General features: G+C 47.1%; 2 protein-coding genes and 1 long non-coding RNA gene across 3 annotated transcripts; all 3 read left to right on the top strand.

Moving 5' to 3' along the window:
- Positions 1 to 2,703: 2,703 nt before the first annotated feature.
- On the top strand, positions 2,704 to 3,162 carry LOC140006460 (uncharacterized). The gene is made up of 3 exons (XR_011814092.1): positions 2,704 to 2,869; positions 2,989 to 3,050; positions 3,143 to 3,162. It is a non-coding gene; the product is annotated as an uncharacterized lncRNA (long non-coding RNA).
- Positions 3,163 to 6,057: 2,895 nt separating this feature from the next.
- LOC140005215 (uncharacterized) lies at positions 6,058 to 7,068 on the top strand. The gene has a single exon (XM_072045828.1). It carries the CDS (start codon positions 6,058 to 6,060, stop codon positions 7,066 to 7,068), a length of 1,011 nt encoding a protein of 336 aa, XP_071901929.1.
- An 11-nt stretch (positions 7,069 to 7,079) lies between these two features.
- LOC140005218 (uncharacterized) lies at positions 7,080 to 9,805 on the top strand. The gene is made up of 3 exons (XM_072045838.1): positions 7,080 to 8,893; positions 9,011 to 9,608; positions 9,755 to 9,805. Exons 1-3 carry the CDS (start codon positions 7,080 to 7,082, stop codon positions 9,803 to 9,805), a joined length of 2,463 nt encoding a protein of 820 aa, XP_071901939.1.
- The last annotated feature ends 13,150 nt before the right edge of the window (positions 9,806 to 22,955 follow it).

Consider the following 22,955-nt stretch of genomic DNA (forward strand, 5'->3'; position numbering starts at 1 on the left):
AGTAGCAGCCCAACTTTCTCTCTCAGTCAGTTTTTTTTTATGGGGAAAAATTGAGAAGATATGAGAAATGCTGTAGAACGAAACCTTCTTACCTCCCCAAACCAAAAAAAAAAACATAAGGTATGAATGGAGTAGGAAATTTCTGGTTGATGATGCGGAAAATTGTGGATATATTTGCCATTAAATTAGTTTTTGGTGAAAACTCATGCCCGGCCCTACCTGATATCATATACTTATTAGTTTTCTTCTCAGTTTTTATCATCTCTTTGACTAATTCCCATGATTTGCTATAGTGAAACAGTTATGAGTTGATTTTACATGTTTTACAATTATTTCTCATGTTCAGCTGTATTCCTGAATTCGAACGAAAGTAGTCAGTTTGAACCTATTTTGAGGTTTATTTCAAGAATCAAATTGTAATATATGTATATATATATATATATATGAAAAGACCACTAGAAACTGGACTTTATTGCATTAATCGGCAATGGATATAATGGGGTAGGGTCCCTAATAGACAAGGCATTCATTAGAGTAGATTGGCCGCATTTTTTTTATTATGGACAAGAAAGATTCAAATTGAGGTTTTTAGTTAAAAATCAGGATTTCATGCGCTGGGTCTTGATGCATAACAAAAGAAGCAGAACTGGCTTCTGCTTGGTCAAAGCTTTGCCTTGCCAAGGGAACGAAAATTGGCAGGCTAAAAGTTTACTCTATTTATTACAGTTTCATATCCCATGACTTTGCATTGAACTTGATTCATTCCTGGAGTATTGTATACTGGACAGTTCTATCTTATACTCATGCTTAAAATTTTGCATTCTGCTATTTAGATTTTTTGCATTCACTGGAGTTTGAATGTGACATTCTAAGGAATTTGTCTTGTACCATGTTTATCTAATAAATTCTGTTATTCACTAATTGCAGGATGTCATCTTTGCCAAGTAATCCAACAGGACCAAGTAGCACAGCTGATGAGAATGAGGTTGCCATTTTGGATTCGGAAGAGGAAGAGGTGAAAGAAGATGATTCATGTAAGAAACGTAGGGAAAAGAAATTAACATCTAAGGTATGGGTTGATATGGATAGAGTTAGGACTGCTACTGGTATTGTTGCCATATGTTAGCATTGTAAAAAAAAAAATGGCCGGGGATAGCTCATGCGGGACAAGCCATTTGAAAAAACACATAGATAATTGCATTGCTAGAAGACATAGAAGTGGGGGGCAGCAAGTACTTCAATTGGCTAAAAATGCTTTGGATGATAAAGTTAAAGTTCAAACTTTCAAGTTTGATCAAGAGAGAAGTAGAATGGATTTGGCTAGAGCTATAATAAAACACAACTATCCTTTTAACATAGTTGAGCATGAGTACTTTGAGATTTTTCTGAATAATTTGGAGCCAATTTTTAAGTTGGTTTCTCGAAATACAGCCAGGGCAGATGTGATTAGTGTTTATAAAGAAGAAAAGGCAAAATTGTATAAGTATTTGGATGATTTTGATGGTAAGATAAGTCTCACTACTGATCTTTGGACATCAGATCACCAAAATTTTGCGTATGCCTGTTTGACAGCTCATTATGTCAATGAATATTGGGAATTGAAAAAGAAAATTATTGCTTTTAAATCTGTTCCATATCCTTATGATGGCGAAACATTATTTAGATTTATTTCTGATATCATCTTGGAATGGAACATTGATAAGAAGCTGACCTCTGTTGTTGTTGATAATGCATCTTCAAATGATTCAATGGTTAAATGTTTGAAATCATGGCTATTGGATAAGTCATTGCTCAATTTAGGAGGTGATCTTTTTCATGTTCGATGTAGTGCACATATTCTTAATTTGATTGTGCAAGATGGGTTAGCTATTGTTGGAAAATTACTTCATAAGATTCAGGAGACCATAAAGTACTTGAAAATGTCTACTTCTTCTTCTCAAAAATTTGAGAATGCAATTAATCAATGCAAGCTGAAAAATAAAAAAAGAGTGGGTATGGATGTTCAAAATAGATGGAATTCTACATTCTTGATGCTTGAGACTGCTTTGCCTTTGAAGGAAGCTTTTTGTTGTTTAGAACAAATGGATAGAAATTACAAGTTGAATCCTTCAGAAAATGATTGGAAAGTGTCATTTTAGTGGTTCTAATTTTCCCACAGCAAATGTTTTCTTTCCCGATATATGTAATCTTCGTCTTAAGATGAGGCAATGGGAAGTTAGTGAGCATGATTTTATTCGAGAAATGGCTATTCCAATGAAAGCAAAATTTGAGAAATATTGGGAAGAATGTTCTTTGGTGCTAGCTATTGCTGTGGTGCTTGATCCTAAATTTAAGTTGGCTTTAGTAGAGTATTATTACAATGAACTTTATGGAGAAGGTGGTGAAAGATATGTGGATAGAGTTCGTAATGCTATTGCTGATTTGTTTGTTGAATATGGAGGTGACCTTGCTCCTTTTTCGAGTTATGTTGATAATATAGGAGAAGGGACTTCTACTTGTGGAAATATAGATGTACAAGATGATGATGATGATAAGTTGTCTGATTTTGACAAATGGTATCAACAATCATGTTCTTCTACTATTCTTGCTAGCCAAAAATCTGAATTGCAATCATACTTGGACGAGCATGTATTTCCAAGAAAAGATGATTTTGACATACTAGGTTGGTGGAAGGCAAACAGTCCAAAATTTCCTATTCTTAGCAAGATGGCTCGTGATATTCTTGCAATTCCAGCTACTACTGTGGCATCGGAATCAGCATTTAGCATTGGCGGAAGGGTAATTGATGAGACTCGTGCTTCTTTGCTTCCTGATGTGGTCGAAGCTTTGATAACAACTGGAGATTGGTTACCTTTGAAAAAGAAAAGAAGTAAGTCCTTCATGTTTATGTTTCTTTTGTTGTTTTTTCTTTTTAAATCCATATTACAAGTTTGTTTGGTCAAGTTACTCTAGAAAGACTAACTACTTTCTTTCTCTTTGTTTTCTTAGAATTATTTGGAGAAGATTTGGGTGATTCTTCTAAAGTTATCAAGTTAGGGTGATGTATTTGAGTAAGGCCAATTTGATTTCTCTCTTACCTGATTTTTTTTGTATTAATTAGTAATTAGTTTACAAATATATTGTATCCTTGTTTTCGTTGCAGAAAATTGTGAAACTTGAGAGCCATGAAGACTATTGTAATCGACAGGACTTCATTTGTTGGTTGATGTATTTGATATTATTGTTTGATTGGACTTTTTAGAAATTGTAATTTGTTGGATGACATATTGGCTTTGTTGCTAATATATGACTTTGTTGGATTAGATTCAAGAAGTGGACTCAGTTTCTGAGTCCCCGCCTTTGACACTAGAAGTTTATTGTATTAATGAATAGTTTGCTACATCTTCTATTTTGTTGTTGATGTTACTTTATATTATCTTTTATTTCCTTGTTGGCTGAAATCTTTTAAGTATTTAACTCTTGAGCATTTTCGATCCTTGAAAATGCATTCTCAGGTGAAATCTGTTGGCTGAAACCTATTTTATATTATCATTCTAGTCAGTCCTTGAGCATTTTCAGGTGTGTTATTTGAACAGGTTTCAACGGGCCTTTTTGCCGGGTAGACCCGGCCCGGACCCAGGACCCGTCGGATACGGGTCTGGTAGAAGTATTAGAAGGCCCGTCGGGTATTCGGGCCGAATCCGGAATTAAGGCAGTATGACGGGTCCGGGTCTGGATTCCGGCTCGGATCCGGCCCGTTGACAGCCCTAGCTCCAATCTCCAAGGGAAGGGTAACGTGTATGCTTTTTGATCCCATTGTGTCAAAGATGCAAAATCATCTATTTCATTGGAGTTTGCGAATGCTTTCTATTGGTGGCAAATTGATTCTACTATGCACATTCTTTCTTCTATACCGTTGTACTTATTACAAGTTCTCCAACCTCCTAAAGCAATTCTCCAAAAATTGGGAAGGTCTGCAACTCTTTTATGTAAGACAAATCGGATGGTGCCAAAGGTATCCACTGGGCTTCCTAGGATTGGCAGTGAGATCATTTGAAGACATGAGTAAGGTTTTCACTTGTAAATTGTAGTGGCGTGTACCCAAGAATGACTCAATCTGGGTGGAATTTATGCACTCGAAATACATTAACGGACTTCATCCATCTAGGGTGCAGGTTCATAGGCCCCCTTTGGCATGGAGATGACTTGAACATATTTGAGAATTTGTTGAGTCTAGGATTAGGTGGTGCTTGGGGAAGGGGTTCGTGGATTTTTGGTATGATAGGTGGTTATTGGAGGTGCCCTTGGCAGACATGGTATCTATTGTTGATCCTCCTCATATGCTAGTGGCTGAATTTTACGGAGATGATGGCTGGAATGTTGAGTTGTTAAAGGCTTGGCTGCCGATGGTGTTGGTTCGACAAGTTTAGGAGATTCACTTGTTTCCTGACCAAGATGATGTCATACTTTGGCTAGACTTCTCAACAGGCAGTTTCTCTATTAAATCGACTTGGGAGTCTTTGTGGCAGAGAAGGAATTTATCATTGGTGGATAGGTTTCTATGGAATAGTACACTACCATTAAAAATATCATTCTTGCTTGGAAAGTGTTATGGAATCTTGTTCCTTTGGATTTGAATCTAAAAAAGAGGGGTGTCATCTTGGCTTCTCAGTGGTCTTGCTGCTCATTGAATGAAGAATCTATGTCTCACCTGTTCCTTACTGGAACAATAGTGGAGCAAGTCTGGAAATTTTTTCAGAGACAATTTGGTATTCTTCATTCTAGTCCTTGGTCACTCTCTGCAATGTGTCTATCTTGGTTTTTATCTACTTTATTTGTTTTGGCGGACCATATAAGGATTGTCATCCCATGTTTAATCTTCTAGTTTTTATGGAAAGCTCAGAAGGAATCACAGTTCGAGAGAGCTCATTTTGAGGCCCATAAGGTAATTTCGATGGTGGGAAGTTTTGTTGAGCAATTAGGGTAGGTGCAGAGGCCTCGTCTTGGGCCTGGACACATGGCAGCCCAGCCCGGCCGCACCCCGGCCGTGGGCCCCTGGGACTGCTCTGGGCTGCCTAGCCCCTAGGGCTCCAGAGGGACCCGGGAGCCGTCCCGAAGAGGTCGGGGAGAATCCCCCTGAGTGCGGGATAGGGGCTATTTTGGGCAGGCCCCGGAACGTACGGAGGTCGGACTCCCGCACAGGTACAAAAGGTAACACGCACCAACTACGCGAGGTACAGAGACTATTGGCAATTTACCTCCGACTGCTTTACTTCCCGTGAACCCGACTCACCGGGTAGCTAACTTGACCGTCGGAGTGCCCTCGGGGACCACCTCAGGGCCCTCTAGTAGGTTCACTTCTCTCTGTTTTGCAGGCTTGAGACGAGCTCTTCCATCAGCACACCGGGCTCATCAGGTCAGCTCGGTCAGGGGAAGTTCCGTGCTTCTTCAGTTGGCGCCGTCTGTGGGAACGTAAGGTAATTAAGATTGTGTTGATGGCTAGGACGCGATCCAAGCGAGCGGTAGAGAGCACCGGCCCTAGAGGCGGTGAGGGATCCCAGCAAAGGGAGGCCGAGGCGTCCCGGGGCGCTGGGGGCTCAGCCCTTTCAGGAGAAAGGAGGCAGCAGATCCTCCAGTTCGTGACGGAGAACCTCCCCATGCTGGAAAACATTATCCGGCAGGCGAAGGAGGGGGATGGGGTTGGAGGCGCACAGACCTCTAAGGCGAAGGGGAAGGAGAAGGAGCCACTCCCCGACCCCTCGGAGGAGGAGTCGCGCGACCAACCCCCCAAGAGGAAACGGCCACGGACGCCACCGTGCCCGCGGGCCTCGGTAGTCGGAGACAGTGAAAGGTACTCCCGCTACAGGTCCGCGGGGAGCCGGCCGAGGGATCTCTCGCCAAGGAGGCCTGCGAGGAATGATCATGACCGCTCTCTCGCCCGGTCCGCCAAGAGCCGACCGCGCGACCACCTTCACTTGAAGCCCATCCAGGACGAGCTCGAACATCGAGATGCCGAGCATCGAGATGTATGACGCTTCCACTGACCCGGAAGACAACCTCTCGGTCTTCCTGACACACATGCGACTTCAGACTGCTGCGGACGAGATCCGCTGCAAGACTTTCCCTATGTTCCTGAAGGGGAAAGCTCGGCTCTGGTTCCAAGGCCTGGCACCAGGGTCTATCCGGAGTTTTCCCGAGCTAGCTAGGCAGTTCGTCGCCCAGTTCGTCTCCTCGAAGACCTATGCGAAGAACGCCACCCACCTGATGTCTATCCGGCAGAAGCCCGACGAGTCGCTGAGGAACTTCATGACCCGCTTCAATGCGGAGAGCTTGCAGGTCAGGGACAAGGACGAAAAGGTGGTAATGGCCGTCTTCACGAATGGGCTCAGGGTAGAGGAGCTCTTCTACGAGCTGGCCAAGAAGCCTCCTGCAAACCTGGAGGAGCTCCTAACCCGGGCACACGCAGCCGCCAATGCGGAGGAGGCAGGCCGCCTGAAGAAGGAATCAGATCGGGAGCTCGGAGATCGGAAGGGTCGGACGAACCCCCAAGAGGGCAACGACGTCCCGGCCAAGAAGAACGTCTTTGATCGGCTCTCGAAGGAGAAGGCACCTGCTCCGCCGCCACTCTCGGAGAAGAGCTACACCCCTCTGACACGGCCTAGAGCACAGATCTTGGCTGTTATGGAGGCGGAAGGGCTAGGAGATCGGCCGCCCAAGATGGGGACACCTCGGAACAAGAGGAACCAGGACCGGTACTGCGCTTTTCACCGTGACGTGGGACACGACACGGAGGGATGTTGGGCCCTACGGAAGGAGATCGAGGACCTGATCCAGCGCGATTTTCTTGGACGGTTCGTACGCCATGGCATGTCGGGCCAGGAGTCCGGGCGCTATTATTATGGGGACCGGCGTGAGGGACAGTGTCGCGACCGCCCTGAGCGGCGTGACGCTCCTCGGGGCCACTCTCCCGACCAGGACACCCAGAACTTGGCGGGAGTGATAAACACCATCGCCGGAGGCCCCACGGGGGGGACAGTCATACAGCTCGGAGGAACAAGCGACCACCCCCCGAAGGGGACGACTCCTTGAAACGCTTGCGCATGGACGAGGAGATTACCTTCGGATCAAGGGATGCGGTCCCCCTGACTTCCGGGAACCACGAGTCCATTGTGATAGACATTGTCACCAACAACTACCGGGTGAAGAAGGTGTATGTCGACCAAGGTAGCGCGGTTGACATTATGTTCTATCGTGTGTTCAAGGAGTTCGGATTGAAGAATGACCAGCTAACCCCGGTTCGGACACCTCTGGTGGGCTTCACCGGACCACCCATCAACCCGGAGGGAATGATCACCCTGATGGTCACGGTAGGGCAGGCCCCCAAATGCCGGACCATCCCTGTCAATTTCGTGGTGGTCAAGCAGCAATCCTCGTACAACGTGTTCCTGGGTCGGCCAGTTCTGAACGCCCTCCAAGCTATTCCATCCACCCTCCATCTCAGCGTTAAGTTCCCCACTCCAGGAGGGATAGCCGAGGTGCACGGTGATCCAGAGGTAGCCCGAGCTTGCTACTTGGCCACTCTCCGAGGGTTGGAGAAGGTGGTCGCCCAGACGACCTGTTTGGAGCCCTACATCCCAGGGGATGAGGCCCAGCAGTTGAGCACACAGGACGAGATTGAGGAATTCCCCTTGAAGGAGGAACGGCCCGACCCGGTCCTCCGCATCGGGGCGTTGCTGCCAGCCAAGGAGAAGGAGGGCTTGAAGGCTCTGCTAAGGGAATACTCCCAAGTCTTCGCCTGGTCGGTGGATGACATGCCCGGGATTCCAACGGACCTGGCAGTCCACCACCTCGACGTGGATCCTCACTTCAAGCCGGTGAAGCAGAAGAAAAGGAGCTTCGCCCCCGAGAGGAATGAGGTGATCAAGACGGAGGTCGGCAAGTTGCTGGAGTCCAAGATCATCCTGGAAGTCTATTACCCGACCTGGTTGGCCAACCCGGTACTGGTCAAGAAGGAGGACCAGACCTGGAGGATGTGCGTCGACTTCACGGACCTTAACAAAGTCTGTCCAAAGGACTGTTTTCCCCTGCCAAGGATCGACAGGTTAGTAGACTCTACTGTGGGTTTTGACGTTTTATGCTTTCTGGATACCTTTAAGGGATACCACCAGATAGAGATGGCTGAAGAGGACCGGAATAAGACCTCTTTCATCACCGAGGAGGGCACCTATTGCTACAGGACCATGCCGTTCGGGCTGAAAAACGTGGGAGCTACTTACCAGCGCCTGGACAACAAGTTATTCCAAAATCAGATCGGCAGAAACATGGAGGTCTATGTGGACGACATGATCGTCAAGAGCCGAACTGACCAGCGGCTCATACCCGACCTAAGGGAGGTCCTGGACATCCTACAGGAGAGCCGGATGGGCCTAAACCTGAAGAAGTGCACCTTCGGGGTCAGGTCGGGAAGGTTCCTGGGTTTTCTGGTGTCCCGAGAGGGAATCCGGGCCAACCCGGATAAACTCCACGCCATCATGGACATGGCCCCCCCAAGGAATGTGAAGGAAGTCCAACGGCTCACAGAGAGGATGGCCACCCTAAATAGGTTTCTCTCGCGCTTCGCGGTCCGGGGGCTGCCCTTCTTCCGAATCTTGAAAGCGCCTAAGGATTTTCACTGGACGGAAGAGTGCCAGAAAGCTTTCACCGACCTGAAGGCCTATCTGGCTGAGCTGCCCACTCTGACCGCCCCAGAGTTAGGGGAGACTCTGTTCCTTTACCTTTCCGCCTGCAACGAGGCCGTCAGCGCGGTCTTGGTGCGGGAGGACGGGGGGGCTCAGCGACCGGTGTACTACGTCAGCCGCGCTCTGCAAGGGCCAGAGACGAGGTACACGCCGCGGAGAAGCTGGTCCTTGCCTTGGTACACGCTGCTCGCAAGCTCCGCCCTTACTTTCAGGCCCGCAGCATTATAGTCCTGACCGATCAGCCCTTGCATCAGATACTCACCAAGCCCGAGGTCTCGGGCAGGATGACCAAGTGGGCCTGTCGAGCTGGCCGAGCACGACATCGGCTACAAGCCTCGCACCGCGATCAAGGCTCAGGCCTTGGCAGACTTCCTGGCTGAAGGGACCAACCAGACCCTGGCCGAGCCTAACCTTTCGCCGATAGACGCGCCGCCGGAGGAGCCATGGGTGCTGTTCGTAGACGGAGCCTCGAGCAAGGAAGGGAGCGGAGCTAGCCTGCTGCTTACCTCGCCCACAGGGGAAGAGCTGACCTACGCCCTTAGGTTTGACTTCTCGGTATCCAACAACGAGGCGGAGTATGAGGCCCTGTTGACAGGATTGCGGATAGCCCACCAGATGGGCATCACCGCAATCCAAGTTCGGAGCGACTCACAGCTCGTCGTCCTCCAGGTCCGCTGGGAGTATGAGGCCAAGGACGATGTCATGAAGAAATACCTGGCTAAGGTACGAGAGGCAGTGGCCTTGTTCGGAACCTTTGAAATCGAGCGGGTGCCGAGGTCCCAGAACAAGCGTGCAGACGCCCTTTCAAAGCTGGCGTCCTCCTCATTTGCCCATCTAAGCAAGGAAGTCTTGGTGGAAGTGGTGAAGCAGAAAAGCATCAACCAGGTCCAGGTTCTGGCGATAGACAGCTCGGCCACCTGGATGGCTCCCCTCATTGACTTCCTCAGCTCGGGTGCCCTCCCTGAGAACAAAACCGAGGCTCGCCGAATCCAGCTCCGAGCTGCCAAATACTCCTACGCTGGGGGAACCCTCTACAGGAGGTCGTACTTGTCCCCCTGGCTAAAGTGCGTGACTCCAGAGGAAGGTGACTACGTTCTGTGCGAAATCCATGCGGGTATATGTGCGGCACATGTGGGGTCCCGGGTGCTGGCCAAAAAGTGTGTGACGGCCCTACCTCCCCCTAGGGCGTACCCCAAAGTTCGGCGGACCGCCTGCCCAACTCTCGCCGGGACTCAGTCGTTCACTACATTCCTCAAACAGATTACAATATAAATCTCAAAAATTACATCAAACTCTCCAATAATTACATGTTATAAGCGAAGCGGAAACGATTCCCCAAACTATACATCAAATGATTCCAAATCCAAACTGTACAAGATATATGCCATCCAGTCACGTAAATAAGTACTACAAGTCCTCCCTTCGCCTTGAGCCCTGTGGAGGGGAATAAAATAGTTTTGGGGTGAGCTAAAAGCTCAGCGAGTAACCAGTAAAATCAGTAATCAAATCGGTTTCACAATAGTTCATTTCAATGATGTCATAAATCAAACGATAAGTCAAGAAACAATTACAACATTTACAAGAAACCATACATGAAAAGGATACGTTCGTTCGTTCATTCTCCTGTCATTCCCCTTTCCTTCATTCTTTTGAAAATGCATTTTTCATTTGTCAATAAAACTCTCGCTCGTTCGTTCGTTCATTCAACCTTTCCTGGACATTGACCAGGCTCCACCAACCTCCACCAACCTACAAGGTAATACTCGAGTATACCAAACGTTCACCCAGGTCACCATATCGCCCGACCGAGTCCGCTTCTGGCTCGAGTCGATCGGTAACAAGGGGCAGTGGCCAGTTCAGCCAAAAGGCTTACATTCATGCACAAGTAACATTTCAATCGTTCCAACTTTGAAAATTTCACATTTATTGAGGTCGAGTGAGATAAAGTACACACTCGCCTTGAAAACTCGTTTTGGAAATCATAGAAAGCACTTAACACGTTATCAAACAATAATACAAGTCATGAAGTCAAGGAAATACAACAACCAAGGAATACTCACATACAAGCACGCATGATATGCAATCGAGTAAATAATGCAAGAAAACAGTTCAAAAGTAACTTTGGAAACAGTTTAGGGTCACTCACCTCCACGGCTCAGGAACCAACCATCATATATCATTGCCTTGCTCAAATCCAAGTCTTAGATCACAAACTCAATGCAATCAAGTCCTTTCAAAGTTCGGACAGCACTTCCACTAAATTTGCTTACTTTTCCAGCCGTCAAGGCTTCATTATTTCCTTAGCCAGTCCCAAAGTCACACAAATAAATTCATTCAATAGCCGTTCAATAAGCTCCAAGTAGTACAAGTACAATTCAAGCTAGGGAAAAGTCCGGAAATGAAAGTTAAGTTTTAAACCATAAAAACAGTTTTGACATCCGTTTGCGGTTTCGGCACCACTGGCACTACGATTATCGGATGGAGGTGTAAGATACACCGTTTCGAAGCTAAGAGATAGGGCTACAATGTTGAAGAAGGCTACTCAGTCCAGTTTCGAGTGTAACCAGGTCAAAAATGCAAGATAATACACCGGAACCGCAAAAACAGGTTCACAAACCGCATTCTGGTTCAAAGATCATAAGTCAGGCTCCCTAAGTCCAAATGAAGTGATTCCAAATCCATCCGAAAGCTAAGATACATGGCTACAATTCATAAGAAGACCTCAGCAACCAATTCCGAAGTATTCCTAACCAAAATAACCAATTACAGACGCAATTATCAAATTCGGGTAGAAACAGGGCAGCAGGGGTAATTCAGTCTTTTCACAAGTTACGTTGCTCCGATTGACCTGAAATTTTGTAGGCATCTCTAAAATATCATTCCCTACAACTTTCATGTTTTAACCCAAGGCCAAAGCATGCATTTTCATGGTCAAAAATGGAAAACTACACAAAAACAGAAATCTGGGCGCGAAACAGGTTTCATGAACAGCCAAGGGTATTCCGGTCATTTAACAAGCTACAGTACTAGGATCGAGCTGAAATTTTGTAGGAAACTGTTTTACACCATTGGCTACAACTTTCATGTTTTGGCCAAAATCTAATTTGGTAAGGAGCATGGTGAAAATTCACAGTCAGATTGGGTGAAATGACAACCCTGTTCGCTGAACTCCTACCTAGACCAGTTTGGGTATTTCTGACTTTTCACAAGCTACCGAGCTCAGATTAAGCTGAAATTTTACAGAAAACTATAAAATATCATTCTATACAACTTTAATGTTTTAATCTAAGGCTAATTCGGCCTCTAGCATGCTCAAAAAAATTCGGACAGAACAGGCCTGTTTGGAACCCTAATATGGAATTCATGCATTCAAGTGCTAATCTTCCACAAAACAACATCTAAAACAACTAAAAACCACTAATAAGCAATGAATTGAAGTAAAGAGGATGTTCTAGGCAAAATACCTTAAAACCACAAGAAAGGTAGTAGCTTGGAGCTTGCCCTTCAAAATCACTCCACTCAATCTTTTAATCTACCTTAGTAAACAACTTTGATGGAGGGTTTTGCAAAAATTCTGGTTAGAATTCAAGATTGGGCAAGAAATTGAAGAACAAATGAAGTTTCTCTCTTGCTCACTCTCTCTCTTGTGTTCAGCCAACAAGCTAAAAAAAATGGAGAAGAATGAAGCTCCAAGACGGCTTTAAGATGACCTAGTCTTCACTTGGGTCAAAGGTCACTTTTCCTCCACCAATCAAATTTAAGCTTAGGAAGACCTTAGAAGCTTCAAGGTTACTAATATCTTACTTTGCTAAATCTCACACTATGGCCCCAATAAATTTTAATCTTTGCAATTAACTTCATGGTTCACCAACTAGTTGAAAAAAAAACAATCGCATTTACCGCACTAGTGGGTCCCATGTTCATAATACACTTCAAAATTAACGTGGATTAACTTGGATCAAGAAAATGATTTGAAAACTATATTTCCTTATAAAAATGTATAGAAAATTAATATATTGAAGAAAACAAACTTATAGACAAGAAAACGAAATAATGTCGAGAAAATATATAAAAATTTTCGGTTTCTCACACTCATACTTTTCGGGGCATCACAATCTCCCCACCTTAAAAGAATGTCGTCCTCGACCTTCCCTCTTGTACCAATCAAGTCAAGACATCCCGCAAAAATCACTCAAGCATTCCAAGCAAACACTAAGAGTCAAATCAAACCCACAGTCCGGCATCCTAAACTTCAAGCCTAAGATACACTACAGAGATCTGAAACCTAAGCTCTGATACCACCTGTGACAGTTCTCAGGGTCACATCACGGGGTACCTATCAGCTTGCCACCCGCATGCGGGCATCCCCTACGGAGAGTTTCGCTTCGTGACTCTTCACGAACGAGAGGCTCAGGGCTTTTCCAAACGAAGAACTTAAAGTCCCAACTGTCGGCATATGGCTCTGATACCACCTGTGACGGCCCCACCTCCCCCTAGGGCGTACCCCAAGGTTCGGCGGACCGCCTGCCCAATTCTCGCCGGGACTCAGTCGTTCACTACATTCCTCAAACAGATTACAATATAAATCTCAAAAATTACATCAAACTCTACAATAATTACATGTTATAAGCGAAGCGGAGACGATTCCCCAAACTATACATCAAATGATTCCAAATCCAAACTGTACAAGATATATGCCATCCAGTCACGTGAATAAGTACTACAAGTCCTCCCTTCGCCTTGAGCCCTGTGGAGGGGAATAAAATAGTTTTGGGGTGAGCTAAAAGCTCAGCGAGTAACCAGTAAAATCAGTAATCAAATCGGTTTCACAATAGTTCATTTCAATGATGTCATAAATCAAACGATAAGTCAAGAAACAATTACAACATTTACAAGAAACCATACATGAAAAGGATACGTTCGTTCGTTCGTTCTCCTGTCATTCCCCTTTCCTTCATTCATTTGAAAATGCATTTTTCATTTGTCAATAAAACTCTCGCTCGTTCGTTCGTTCATTCAACCTTTCTTGGACATTGACCAGGCTCCACCAACCTCCACCAACCTACAAGGTAATACTCGAGTATACCAAACGTTCACCCAGGTCACCATATCGCCCGACCGAGTCCGCTTCTGGCTCGAGTCGATCGGTAACAAGGGGCAGTGGCCAGTTCAGCCAAAAGGCTTACATTCATGCACAAGTAACATTTCAATCGTTCCAACTTTGAAAATTTCACATTTATTGAGGTCGAGTGCGATAAAGTACACACTCGCCTTGAAAACTCGTTTTGAAAATCATAGAAAGCACTTAACACGTTATCAAATAATAATACAAGTCATGAAGTCAAGGAAATACAACAACCAAGGAATACTCACATACAAGCACGCATGATATGCAATCGAGTAAATAATGCAAGAAAACAGTTCAAAAGTAACTTTGGAAACAGTTTAGGGTCACTCACCTCCACGGCTCAGGAACCAACCATCATATATCATTGCCTTAATCAAATCCAAGTCTTAGATCACAAACTCAATGCAATCAAGTCCTTTCAAAGTTCGGACAGCATTTCCACTAAATTTGCTTACTTTTCCAGCCGTCAAGGCTTCATTATTTCCTTAGCCAGTCCCAAAGTCACACAAATAAATTCATTCAATAGCCGTTCAATAAGCTCCAAGTAGTACAAGTACAATTCAAGCTAGGGAAAAGTCCGGAAATGAAAGTTAAGTTTTAAACCATAAAAACAGTTTTGACATCCGTTTGCGGTTTCGGCACCACTGGCACTACGATTATCGGATGGAGGTGTAAGATACACCGTTTCAAAGCTAAGAGATAGGGCTACAATGTTGAAGAAGGCTACTCAGTCCAGTTTCGAGTGTAACCAGGTCAAAAATGCAAGATAATACACCGGAACCGCAAAAACAGGTTCACAAACCGCATTCTGGTTCAAAGATCATAAGTCAGGCTCCCTAAGTCCAAATGAAGTGATTCCAAATCCATCCGAAAGCTAAGATACACGGCTACAATTCATAAGAAGACCTCAACAACCAATTCCGAAGTATTCCCAACCAAAATAACCAATTACAGACGCAATTATCAAATTCGGGTAGAAACAGGGCAGCAGGGGTAATTCAGTCTTTTCACAAGCTACGTTGCTCCGATTGACCTGAAATTTTGTAGGCATCTCTAAAATAGCATTCACTACAACTTTCATGTTTTAACCCAAGGCCAAAGCATGCATTTTCATGGTCAAAAATGGAAAACTACACAAAAACAGAAATCTGGGCGCGAAACAGGTTTCATGAACGGCCAAGGGTATTCCGGTCATTTAACAAGCTACAGCACTAGGATCGAGCTGAAATTTTGTAGGAAACTGTGTTACACCATTGGCTACAACTTTCATGTTTTGGCCAAAATCTAATTTGGTAAGGAGCATGGTGAAAATTCACAGTCAGATTGGGTGAAATGACAACCCTGTTCGCTGAACTCCTACCTAGACCAGTTTGGGTATTTCCGACTTTTCACAAGCTACTGAGCTCAGATTAAGCTGAAATTTTACAGGCAACTATAAAATATCATTCTCTACAACTTTCATGTTTTAACCTAAGGCTAATTCGGCCTCTAGCATGCTCAAAAAAATTCGAACAGAACAGGCCTGTTTGGAACCCTAATATGGAATTCATGCATTCAAGTGCTAATCTTCCACAAAACAACATCTAAAACAACTAAAAACCACTGATAAGCAATGAATTGAAGTAAAGAGGATGTTCTAGGCAAAATACCTTAAAACCACAAGAAAGGTAGTAGCTTGGAGCTTGCCCTTCAAAATCACTCCACTCAATCTTTTAATCTACCTTAGTAAACAACTTTGATGGAGGGTTTTGCAAAAATTCTGGTTAGAATTCAAGATTGGGCAAGAAATTGAAGAACAAATGAAGTTTCTCTCTTGCTCACTCTCTCTCTTGTGTTCAGCCAACAAGCTAAAAAAAATGGAGAAGAATGAAGCTCCAAGATGGCTTTAAGATGACCTAGTCTTCACTTGGGTCAAAGGTCACTTTTCCTCCACCAATCAAATTTAAGCTTAGGAAGACCTTAGAAGTTTCAAGGTTACTAATATCTTACTTTGCTAAATCTCACACTATGGCCCCAATAACTTTTAATCTTTGCTATTAATTTCATGGTTCACCAACTAGTTGAAAAAAAACAATCGCATTTACCGCACTAGCGGGTCCCACGTTCATAATACACTTCAAAATTAACGTAGATTAACTTGGATCAAGAAAATGATTTGAAAACTATATTTCCTTATAAAAATGTATAGAAAATTAATATATTGAAGAAAACAAACTTATAGACAAGAAAACGAAATAATGTCGAGAAAATATATAAAAATTTTCGGTTTCTCACACTCATACTTTTCGGGGCATCACAAAGTGCCTCCTTTTGGGCTACTACTGGCCCTCCGTCTTCCGAGATGCCGCAGATCTGGTACAGAAATGCCGAGCTTGTCAGGTGCACGCCTCGTTCCGCCATCAGCCAGCTCGGGAGATGATCCCCATCCATAGTCCTTGGCCCTTCGTTCAATGGGGGATAGACCTCCTGGGGCCCTTCCCCCGAGCCCCGGGGAGATATGAGCACCTCGTGGTGGCCATAGACTACTTCACAAAGTGGGTGGAAGCAGAGCCCCTGGTCTCTATCTCCGGGAGGGCAATTCAGAAGTTCTTCTGGAGGAACATAGTCTGTCGCTTTGGGATTCCGCATGTCCTGATATCTGACAACGGGCGCCAATTCGCAGAGAACCCATTCAAGAGCTGGTGCGCTGAGCTCGGGATCAATCAAAACTTCACGTCGGTCGGCCACCCCCAGGCAAACGGCCAGGTGGAGAACGCTAATCGAACCGTCCTGCAAGGACTGAAAACTAGGTTGGAGCTAGCCCAGTCTAACTGGCTAGAGGAACTCCCTAGTGTCCTTTGGGCTTACCGCACCACGCCCAGGACGGCCACCCACGAGACCCCGTTCTCTCTGACTTATGGAGTGGAGGCGGTGGTCCCCGCAGAGATCGGTCTCCCCTCGCCTCGGACGCAGAACTTCGTTGCGACAGCCAATGGGGAGGAGCTAAGGTACAACTTGGACATGCTGGAGGCCAAGCGTGAAGAAGCGGCGATACAGATGGCTAAGTACAAAAGCCAGCTCGCCCGCTATCACAATGCCCGAGTAAGAAGCATTCAGTTCCAGCCAGGAGACCTGGTCTTGCGAAAGAACTCGGTCAGCAGAGCTTACAGTTCTAACAAGCTCGACGCGAACTGGGAGGGACCGTACAAGGTCCTGGAAGCCAGCCGGGCTGGTTACTGCAGACTCGCAAAATTGGATGGGGCAGAGGTACCCCGCACTTGGCACTTCTCCAATTTACGACTGTTCGTAGCGTAGGTTAGATGAGGGTGACTAGCTGTCTGTTTTTTGAAATTTGAATTTTAGTTTCATGATTCAATAAATGCTCGAATGTCACGTTTGGATTTTATTTGTACCTGTTTGCCTTTTAAGTTGAAATCCTACACTAGCACACTTAGCTTTCCTCACTAAATGTACTAGTGGGGGGCTAGGGGGATAAACGGTAATGGAAAACTCTTGAGGTCCTTCGAGAGCGTGGGAGTGCTCGACTCCAAGAGGTCGGCACGATTGGAAAACTCTGAAGGACTCCGGAAACCCAACGCTCGGCCCCAGGAGGTCGGCAGGACCAAAAAACTTTGATGATTCCGAAAACTCAGCGCTCGGCCCCAAGAGGTCGGCGGACGCCTTTAAGAAGCTAGGTGATGCTCGACCCCGAGAGGTCGGCACGGCTTGCGGTTGTGAACCCCGGAAACTTGGCGCTCGGCCCCGAGAGGTCGGCGCGGCATAGATCACTATGGTTTGGTAGAGTGCGGTTCGGCGTTCGATCCCGGGAGGTCGGCATGAACGCCTTCGAGTTTCGGTGCTCGACCCAAGAGATCGGCACGAACGCCCCCAGAGTCAGACGTTCGACCCCAGAGGTCGGCGAGAGTATCCCCAAAATTCGATATTCAGCCCCAAGAGACTGGCGCGTTCCCTTGATGGGTCTATTTGGCGCTCTGCCCGAGAGGTCGGCACATGGTGTTGGTTGTTAGAGTTGGGAGCAGGCAGAAAATGTGAAATAATTTTCTTTGAGTTTTATATATGCATTCAAAGCCTATCTATTACAAATTTCCCTGCCTATCTATTACAAAACTTCCGAGCTGGCAATCCCCTTCGAATTCTGTTCTACTTGCTGGTGGCCTGCCCGGAGCAGGAGCTGAAGGTACACCTTAAGCATGGGGAGAGGCGTATGGTGAAGGCTATTCAGGAATCCAGATGCAGGGGAGCCTTTTCGTCTTAGATGGACCTTCAAGAGCATTTTCAACTGGAGTATGGTCACACCCTTATAGGGAGACGGAAAGGATTTCTGGAGTGGTCACCGCCCTAGGCCACCGGCTCCTTCCCGGGGTCTTTGCCGGGGTCCTGGTCCTCCTCCACGGGGACCTCCGCCAGGTCGACCCCCACGTCGGTCCTGCGCACCAGCTCCTTCAGGGCATGTCCCTTGCAGTACCTATCGAAGAGCCAGTCTACCTTCTCCTCGGCTTTAGGGTTGTATTCCTTGAAAGCAGCCAAGTCAAAGCCAGGCAGGCCGAGCGCATTGACCCTGTCCAAGGCCCTCGTGAAGCCGACCTGGAAGGTTGGCTCGCTGAGAAGGGCGACGTCCTCCTCAAACTGCTTGGAGGAGATGAACTCCCGAACAGCTTTCTTGCGCTCCCGGCTGACGGTGTAGGAGAGCTCGATGGCGTGCTCCTCCCTCAGCTTCGCTGAGCTCGCCTTCTCCTGGTCGAGTTTCGACCTGACGGAGGCGAGCTGGACCTGAGCCGTTTCCAGCCCTTTCTCCGCTTTGCCCAGTTTGGCCTTCAGGGTGTTCGCCTCCTTGAGGGCCTGGCAAGCTTCTGCTCTGTCTCCTGATGCTTCTTCTGCAGTTTCTCCAAGTCAGGAGACAGCTCGGAGAAGCGGGTCACCAGGGCGGTACCAGCAGCGTTGGCCTGAAAACAAAAAGGGAAAAAAAATAGGCCAGCACGTTACGTTATCCCATCAAAACACAGGCGCAACTGGCCCAGAGGCAGAGAACTTACTTGGGCTTAGGCGGTGAAGTACATGTCCTGGAGCTCGGCCGGGTCGGCGAGCTCCATCCACCTCCTGTCCCGTGGGAGGACCGAGCCTACCATTAGCTCCCGAGCTGCCTCAGGGAATTGGGCCCGGTCGTTGATGGAGAGCCTCCAGGAGGGGCAGAAGTGGCGGGGGTCATGCATAGTGGGGGCTTGGCCCGGCTTCTGAGGGAGGATGTGGCGGAAGTGCCACAAGCTCGGAGGAGGGGACTCCAGAGCGTGCTCCTCAGCGGAGCCAACGCCCACGTGGACGGGGACCCCGGATGACGCCAGGGGGAGCGGCTGTGGTACGACCACCGCGAGCTTCTTCTGCCCGGTCTGGGAGGGCTCGTCTCCCCTACCCCTCTTCTGCCCGGTCGCCTTCTTCTTGTTGGTGGCCTGCTTGGAAGGGGATGGCTGCGGCGCCTCTTTCTGGTGGGCTGAGCTGCCCCCTGGGGCCGGGGATGCCGCAGAAGCTCCCTGGGTGAGCTCTGGCTGGGAGGTGGAGGTGGCCTCCTCAAGGGACGCACCCAGCAACTTGGAGAGCTTTCTCACTGCAACCAGCACAACCAGGTCAGTAAAAGACAGGTCAGTTTAAAAACTACAATCAACACAAATGTAACAGACTACAAGGACAGTCACCGTTACAGGAGTCGAGATTGGGCTCGAGAGTCACCACCTCCCCGGAGGACTCGGACAACGTCCCCATCAGCCCGGCCGCGGAGATCTGCTCGGTGGAGAACTTGGTAGCAGTAAGCTTCACCTTGGAGTCCGCCAGCAGGCTGAGGGTTTCGTAGTCTAGGTCCTTCGGGAAGGGGTCGGCCTTGACCTCCCCAACCTTCCGTACATTAGGGGGAAAATGTATGGACTTGACAAAGAAGAAGTCCTCCTTCCAATCTTTCACGGAAGTAGGTACCCCGTGCAAGACGTCCTGGGTGCCTTTTCCTCTCCGACTTTAGCTGGCGCCCCGGCGGGAGAAGTAGTACCACCCAGTAAGGGCGGACTTAAGAATGTAGGTGGCCCGAAAGAGGGAGAGAGAGTAGGGGATACTGCGGAGTTGGCAGTAGATCAGGAATCCAATGATGATCCTGATGGAGTTGGGGTGGACTTGAGTGATCCTGAGCCCCCAATAGTTCAGGATCTCGGTTAGAGCTGAAGGAATGGGGAGACGGAGCCCGGCGATGAGCTGCTCCCTATAAATGGCCACGAAGCCAGAGGGAGGTCGGCAGGCTTGGTCGTCGGGCCCGGCAGCCCTCGGCTCGTAAGCTGGGGGAATGGAATAAGACTTGGCCAGCTCGGCCACAGCCTTGGGTGAGAGGGTTGCCTCCTGCAGGTCGGGGTAACCATAGGAGAACTCGGGATCCTCCCCCTGCTCGGGAGCAGGGGTCCCCCCAGAGGAATTCCTATCCTCCCCAGCTCCCTCCTGGGCTCCGCCAGGGGAGTCATGTGGGGACTTGGGAGAGGAGGTGAAGGTGGCCTGCCGCTCGATAAGGGCATCAAGCTCGGCGGCCTCCTCAATGGCCTGGGCAGAAGGGGAATGGGCGGATAGAGAGCTCATGGTGTCGGTGGAATCAAGCAAGTCTGAAGTGTGGAAGCTGGGACTAGAAATAGAAGAAGAGGAAAGGGGAGGAGGAGAAGATGGTGATGAAGATGAGGGTGAAGGCGAGGAAAGAATGATGATTCTGGGGGCTCTGCGACGGGCCGAAATTCTGGAGGCAGAGGAAGTGGCGCCGGAATGATCCGACATAAAAATTAGAAGGCGGGGAGTGAAAGGAAAAGACACTGGGAGGAGACTTACTGATGACTAAAGTAGGAAAAGGGTGAAGAAGTCGCCAGAATCTGGGCACTGGAAGCTGGAAGCTTTGGAACTTCTGGGGATGTGAGAATGCGCTAGGAAAGGAGGAACGGCAAACGGAGCGGATGGAAATGTGGCAACCCCTATTTATAGAGGGGAAAATGGGGGGGAAAACGGTTGCTTGAAATCGAACCGTCCCATGTGAACGTATTTAATGCTGGTACGAAAACCGAAGAGGCGTGACAACTGAAGGGACGTGGGCGCAGTGCCCCTGTAACAGTACTGTACCAGAGGTGACCTTGGCAGAGTAGTGCGCGGCGCTTGCTTCCCACGTGGCAGAGGTAGATTAGGTCCGTCTGACAGCCCTACCTAATCTAGGAGGCTAGTGCAGAGGCCTCGTCTTGGGCCTGGACACGTGGCAGCCCAGCCCGGCCGCACCCCGGCCGTGGGCCCCTGGGACTGATCTGGGCCGCCCAGCCCCTACGGCTCCAGAGGGACCAGGGAGCCGTCCCGAAGAGGTCGGGGAGAATCCCCCTGAGTGCGGGATAAGGGCTATTTTGGGCAGGCCCCGGAACGTACGGAGGTCGGACTCCCGCACAGGTACAAAAGGTAACACGCACCAACTACGCGAGGTACAGAGACTATTGGCAATTTACCTCCGACTGCTTTACTTCCCGTGAACCCGACTCACCGGGTAGCTAACTTGACCGTCGGAGTGCCCTCGGGGACCACCTCAGGGCCCCCTAGTAGGTTCACTTCTCTCTGTTTTGCAGGCTTGGGACGAGCTCTTCCATCAGCACACCCGGCTCATCAGGTCAGCTCGGTCAAGGGAAGTTCCGTACTTCTCCAGTAGGCAAAAGAATTTTCTCCATTGCACTTTAAGGGTGATTTAGACGATCCTTGGGCGAGCTTTGCCATTAGATTGCCAAAAGTAACTAGAACGTTCGCGGTCTGTTAGCAAACCTCCCCGGTAGGATTTTGTCAAGCTAAATACTGATGCCAATGTCTCAAATGGGAAAGCTTCAGGAGGCGGGTTGCTTAGGGACCATAAGGGGCAGCTAATCTTTGCTTTTTATAAGGAATTTGGGGAGGTTGATGTACTGACTGCTGAAAGTCTGTCATTGTTGCATGGCCTTCAGTTGTGCAAAAATGCTCGGACCTAGGGTCTTCTTGTGGAAGTGGTCTTGGAGAGCTTGGTTCATCTGCTGAATGTGGGGATACTGTCAAGGTGACATTTATGTAATTACTTGCGATGAATTCAAGATTTACTTCAGAGCTTGCACTCTATAGTCAATCACATGTTGAGGGAAGCGAATAGTGTGAGAACTCAGGAAATTTATGTGTACACTTCGAATTTATTTCATTACATTTAATCTGTTGTTAGAAATATTACATGTAACAAATGAATGGTTAAATTAAATGCATAATTGAATTTCTATAAAATTAAGAATTTAGAAATATCCTAGAATGGTGTAGAAAAAAAATTATTATATGAATCAAATAAACATATGATATGCATATTGTAATTTGTGTCATTTGAATATATTATATAGTTGAATAAGTTACACGTCTAGTTAAATTTCTTTAAAATTAAATGTGTGAAAATCTATTAGATCAATGTAAAAAATTTTCCAAGAAAACACAAACAAAGTCAGGAGTGTATGAAATAATAAACCTATAGCCTTAGTAAGTAAATAAGCTAAAACTAAAGATATAACTAACCCTACCTTTCGGACAAATAACCATGCAACCACCAAGCAGGTTACTAGAATCCTAAAATAGGAACCGAGTGGAGGAAATGTTGGACTGGTCGGTCACTGAGTGAAGGAGCCTCGAAGTGTCCAGTACCGAATAAAGAATTAGGAACTGAGTGAGACTTAGGCAAAACAATTGCCAAAATAATTAGGCGGTGATCAAAGAGGAATCAAAGGAAGGCAGCTGCCAATGAGCTGCTAAGTCCACGCGGTGACCAGTGGAGCAAATAGAGATTACTTCATAAGTTGGGTGATGACCGAAAGCAAAGCTAAGATAAATCCACAGCCAATAATTTGCAAAGTCAAGCGGTGGAAGTGAGGCAACAAATAGAAAGTGGCTTGCTAAGTTGGGCGGTGACTGAGAGGAAAGAAACACAAGGCAGCATTCTGACATTCTCTCCAAAAACAAAATCGAGGGAATGGAACTGAGAGTGAGAGAGAGAAAATTTGGTTAGCTATAACACCTACTAATCATAACCAAGCAAATGAAGGCAAGGAGAATGGGAGAGAGAGCTG

The sequence above is a fragment of the Coffea arabica genome, chromosome 1c (genome assembly GCF_036785885.1).
Source record: "Coffea arabica cultivar ET-39 chromosome 1c, Coffea Arabica ET-39 HiFi, whole genome shotgun sequence".
In the NCBI taxonomy this organism is placed as follows: Eukaryota; Viridiplantae; Streptophyta; class Magnoliopsida; order Gentianales; family Rubiaceae; genus Coffea; species Coffea arabica.